Below are 5899 nucleotides of genomic sequence, written 5' to 3' on the forward strand. Positions count from 1 at the left end.
TTACACGCAGCGCTGCGTTTCGTTAAATCATACCACAGAGGTTGCAGGAGTCACGGCCTGATGTGGCTCCAACCAGCACACACAAACAATCCTGACATAAACCGTGACTGATGTTGTTGACACCTAGACTTTCCATAGAGGGGACTGGAGAATTCTCCTACCCCACGGCAAAAACTTGGCAAACACAACATGTGCCACCATACCTTACCATGGAACCATAACAACTTATTGAAAGGTGACACTGAATCCGTCAAGAAACTCTTCTTGTACTTGACCTCCAAGAAGGAAGAGATGGAACTCTTACTGCCAAGTAAAAATAATGATTAATGAACAAGCTGAAGTGACAGGATCTCACTGGAAAAAAAACCATTATTAGAAAACTTTACCAATGTTCCATGTGAAACATACTTAGGTAAAGCTGGCCGTCTCTCATAAGAAACGCCTTACCAGCAGGAGTGTTCCTAAAGGCTGACCTTCTGCGTTGTAGATTGAAGATCTGTAGATCTGTATAGAACAAGGTCCTGACCGTAGAACTTCCCACACAAGAACTGTAAGAAAAACCAGCAGTGTGTTAGAGATGCAGGGACCCTAGTCCTCCTGACTGCACCAGCTACTCAAGTTGTAACAAGTTGAGGAATACTGAATCTGTATTCCAAAAACCCCAGTACGCCCTCAGGAAACTGCGTAGTACTGGCACAAGTCTGTACTGACTGTACTGTCACCGGCAACATGCTGTGCAGCTTGTTGAAGCCACTCTACTTCTGAGTGAGTCACACTCAAGATAGTAGACAGTAGATGTGAAGGAGTAGCAGAACTGGTTCTTCGGCTTACATCTCCAGCAGGTGTGAGTAGTAGACTGCTGTGTCTCATCTGGAGTGATGAGAAGTAGGTGAACCTCATCCTGTTGTATCTCCCAGATTGTCGAAACAATCAGAAGAATGGGCAGAAGGCAGACATCTGCCTTCAGTCGTTCCATTTGCAGTTGTTGGCTTGATCGGAGTGTGAACCGATCCACCTTCCAACCGAGTAGAAAAGGACTCTGAAAACTCTAGACGTTAGCCGGTCCAGAGTCAACCTACAGTGGTAGCTGGAGTTGTTCAGGATCCGAACATATCCACCCCCTTAAGAGTAGTGGAAATGTCGTCTGAAGACTCAAGAACGTATGTCGATCTAGAGTCCAAGTCGTGGCTACAGGTAATGCCGGGAGCCGACGTCCTGTCACACATATCCCCATCTGGGGAGTGCTGTGCTGATACAGACCATCTCTGTCTGTGTACCACTGCCACAGGTCGAAGATCACCCTTAGCAAAACCGTGATCTTGCACCTCCTGGATGATTCAGTTGAGCCATCACTGTTGAGTTGTAGGAGCAGACTGTGTCCGCTCACCATCTCCTTGTAGAAACCAAGGACTGATGAGGTGTCCTGCCGTCCCGATTGCTGTGTGCCGACCTCTCTTCTACAGACCAGTGTCTTCCTGTGGGAATGCTGTTGAACTGCCGAGGGCTGCACTCTAGACGTGACTGTACAACTGATGTCTTCACCAGACTTCAGCGTACCTGAGCTGCATCTGACGGCAGCCCAAGAAGCTGAGTTCCTCTTGTCACTTGAGGAACTGCGATGAGCAGACACCTGAAGACTTTTGAAGTGCAGAGACGAGAGTTGTGTGCCAACTGACACTGTTGTGGCTTGTGCTCTGCCCGTCAAGCTGCCAACTTCTCTGCCAAGATGATTCTGTCTGAAGACAGAAAGTTGTCTGCTAGATGCTGCGACTCCAGCACCTTGTAGTCAGAGACCAAGTTCCCCTCAGCATAGAGTCAAGCCGACTCTAGGGAAAAGCTGCGTTGACTCTGCTCGGGATGAAACCTGGGTTGAGAGCAGCTGTTGACTGTAGTTGTCAACAGTTGTCGTCCAGAAAGACGATAAGATGATCTGCGCTGTCTCTGCTCGGGAAGAACCAAGGTGAGAGCAGCTCCAGACCCTAGTTGTCAACAGTTGCCATCGTCCATGTAGCCCTCCAGACCAGGACCAACATCCACTCAGTTCAGGGATGAACACCTTCAAAACTGAAGGCTGTGCGTCGTTGGGACTCCAATAAGGAGACAACGAGCCGGAAGAAACGCCCGCTGGAACCCCCAGCGATGCCGGTTCTCTACGTCTGGGATGTGAAGAAGCATCCTTCTGATGACCTTCCCCACTTAGCCTCCCGGCTGGATGAGGTGTTCAGGAACACCCAACTTGGCATCCTAAAGACGAACCTGTAGAAAAAACTTGTCTAAAAGGCAAGAAAAAGTAAACGGGTGATACGGAAGTAGTTCCATCACACCCCTGGTAAGCAAGTTCTTACCTACCACACTCGTGTGGGGTAACCTGTGGAAGGAAAGAAGAAGCCACACCGTCTTGTGGCGAACTGCTCCCACTTGTACCCCTTCACACACTGTAGGGTCCTGGGATCTACAGACGCCTGCCGCCACCGCCGTAGGAAGTGGACTAGTCTGCCCCTGCGCAGAAGCCGCATACTGTAGAGTACAGGTTGATGGATGGTTGAACACCTAAGTGTCTCTCTTGTCGGAGATGCGTCAGCTAATTGTCCGACCTCACTGCTGAAGAGTTGAGAAAGACTGCTGTGCAGTACTGACGAGAACCACCCAGACAGTAGCTTGGCCCCTGCAAGTAGTTGTAGTAGAGCGTCTCTGCTCAACGACATGTGGCCGATGCTGTAACCACATCTGCGTCTAGCTGTTGACTTGTTAGATGCTTGTCAACATTCCGGAATGGGCCTAGTCTCTGAGGCCAAGTCGACGACCTTTATCCCAGATCGAGGGAACATAGGATCTAAGAAAAAAAATCCCAAACACCCTGGGAAAAAATCACATAAAACCCACATGTGCAAGACAGTTGGGCAAGAACTGAGCCTAGGAAGTAAGAACTGTCCTAGCAATCATACATAACAAACATAGTTGTTCAAAAGTACAACACTGAAAACTGTAGTTGTTCAAAAAACTACCACAACTGAATTAACTGCCTAGGTTAATTCATTATTTTGTTAAACAAAAGGTTTTCCAACCTGCCACTAAAAAATTGAAACATTGTACAAGTACATTGAAACATAAATGTGAGAACAAAGAGCTCACCCTGCTTCATGTAAAAGCAGCTGACTACCGCTCTTGATGCTGTGTAGTTGAAGTCAGCACCGCCAACGTGGACAAGCGTTGTTCGGCGTGCTGTTGTGAAGTCTCCAAGTCGTTGCCACGACAGGGCTTGTCGTGTTCAAAGGACATCTTCTCTTCAACCACCAAGTCGTCAGCAACACAAGGTGCCTGACTGACTTCTTCATCGGGCCTAGCTGCACCCGCGAAGACACTGTCGTCCCAGCAGCCGCTAACGCTCCTGCTGTCTCGTCGTAGTAGTCTCGTCGCAAGTTGTGGACAGCCACGTCACATCGCCGTTGCTTCTCTGGAACGGCACCCAATGGAGACGGAGCACGCCGGATCCCGGCATAGGTTGACAAAACTGCGTCCTCAACTATCTTGAAAAGCCACCAGCGTTTCTGAAATAAATACAGAAAAATACGTACATCGCTGCTAGCAGCCGGTGAAACTTCGCTGACGCCAGCCCTGTCGTCTTCATCTTCTTTGTGGCCGCCGATAGCGATGTCGCCACCTTCTTCTTCGTTCTTGGCGCCAACTTCTCAACTTCTTCTTGGCGCCACCCTTCTCGGTTCGCGGTCGGAGCAAGCTCGACAACCTTCCCGAACGAGAGACCTCGAACTCCATCGCTTGAGTACCCCCGAAAGAGCACCCAAAACGCCCAAACTGGCGTAGAAGTCGACGTTGAAGACTGACGATAGTAATGGCGCCGACCCTCGGCGCACATGTTGACGAACTTGTTTGGAGCTCTTGCGGCCCCCGTCGCTGCAAAAGCCGCTAAAAACTCCTGCGCCGCCCGTAGAAAATCGCCGAGCCGCCGAAGTCTTCGAAGAAAGTCGTGTCCGGGTCCCAAAAAACGCGCTGGGACCCCAAAACCGGAGCTGGAAACTACAGGGGGTGTTTTCAGTATCGCTCAAAAAATTAGACTGATGCGCATGCGCGGCGAGGAATCATGGGTAACCCGTGACCTTTCAACTTTGGGAGCTACCAAGTGAGGCTATATGGGGGTGGTCAGGCTCAGATACACCTGAAGTCATTCTCTGATTCAGTCTGACTGACTAACGAGAGGATGCAGGGGACAATCAACCACTCTCGTCATTTTTGTAACACAAAATCAAATATTGATTGATCAACCAACCAAAAAATCAATCCGCCAATCAGCCAGTAAACAAATCTGTCAATCACACTAATCTGTTAATCACATTAAAGCTAAAGAAAAGATCTTTCTAAATGATGCTTGACGAGAAATTGTCGGTGACACCAGCAGAAACACCACAGACAAACTCACTTCTTCCTGAGGGTCTTGTCTTTTGCCAGGTGGTCCAGTAAACCATGGAGGATGCTGCCCACCTGAAGTTCAACACATTCGAAAAAAATTAAAGCATAAATGAAAAAGATCACTTTTTCACATATACCTCACTCGATTACATTTTCTTCTGATTCCTGTCATGAAGTTTAGACTTCTGGACAGACAAGCAGGTGACACTTTCGTCTGTCCCAGGAAGCAAATGTTTGTTTCAGGACAGAGGTATGGGTCTTCGAGACATCACTGATGTGTAGTAAGAAAACTATGTTGACATATCTTAGAGCTAGCCATGATTTGCTTCAAGAAGACCGGGGGCATACCCAGACTGGTTTGGCTGCAAGCTGATGTGGGAGAACAGGAACACTAACAGCATACCTCTGGATCAGCTGATGGCAGATGCACCAAAACAAACAAACAAACAAACAAACAAACAGGTGCGTACCCAGACAGGTTCGGCTGTCAGTTGCTCCAGTAGAACAGGAACACTCTCAGCACACGTCTGGATAAGCTGATGGCAGATGCACCAAAACAAACAAACAAACAAACAAGTGCGTACCCAGACAGGTTCGGCAGTCAGCTGCTCCAGGAGAACAGGAACACTCTCAGCGCACATCTGGATCAGCTGATGGCAGATGCACCAAAACAAACAAACAAACAAACAAGTGCGTACCCAGACAGGTTCGGCAGTCAGCTGCTCCAGAAGAACAGGAACACTCTCAGCGCAGTTCTGGATCAGCTGATGGCAGATGCACCAAAACAAACAAACAAACAAACAAACAAACATGTGCGTACCCAGACAGGTTCGGCAGTCAGCTGCTCCAGGAGAACAGGAACACTCTCAGCGCAGTTCTGGATCAGCTGATGGCAGATGCAGGACTTAAAGGTGCTGAAGAACACCATGCCTTGGAAGGTTGACGACTTCTTACCTGCGAGAATGATAAATTTCAGTCATGAGGTACATGTAGATTGTACTGTATAATTGTGATCTGTGGCACCAAAAATTTCCATAAAGATGTTACAATTACCTAATGTTACAGTGAAATAAACTGATAATGTTCATCTTTTTGTGCAACTATTATCTTTTTCCTCTGAAGACCTTAATTTTAATAAAAAGCATTTAGCATGCAGGCTGCTTTGAGTTTTTATAAATAGATATAGACGCAAACAAACATACAACCAAGAATTATAAAAAATTGTATATTATCATACCAGGTTTGGGATGCCCTAATGGTCTAAGTAAACAACAGTTACTATGATATCTAGGCAGGTAAAATATCAAGGTCCAAGGTAATTTTTCTAATGAAAAAAGTATACCCCTCAGTCCCTAGTGAATATTCAACTATCAAGAAAAGAGAAAATCTTATCATAGTATCAAGAAGCTTCTTTAAGTGTTTTCACTGACCTCCTCCAGTCATGAGGGGGGGCCTTATTCATCACACAGTCCAG

General features: G+C 47.4%; 1 protein-coding gene across 1 annotated transcript in view; it reads right to left on the bottom strand.

The window, feature by feature from the left end:
- The window catches only part of LOC118428664 (DNA-dependent protein kinase catalytic subunit-like), an 86731-nt gene that overhangs the window by 50782 nt on the left and 30050 nt on the right, over positions 1–5899 (bottom strand). Inside the window, 2 exon segments of the mRNA XM_035838775.1 lie at positions 4436–4497; positions 5246–5379. Of these exon segments, the coding sequence (XP_035694668.1) occupies positions 4436–4497; positions 5246–5379 (196 nt within the window).

Source organism: Branchiostoma floridae, chromosome 13 (genome assembly GCF_000003815.2).
Source record: "Branchiostoma floridae strain S238N-H82 chromosome 13, Bfl_VNyyK, whole genome shotgun sequence".
Classification (NCBI taxonomy): Eukaryota; Metazoa; Chordata; class Leptocardii; order Amphioxiformes; family Branchiostomatidae; genus Branchiostoma; species Branchiostoma floridae.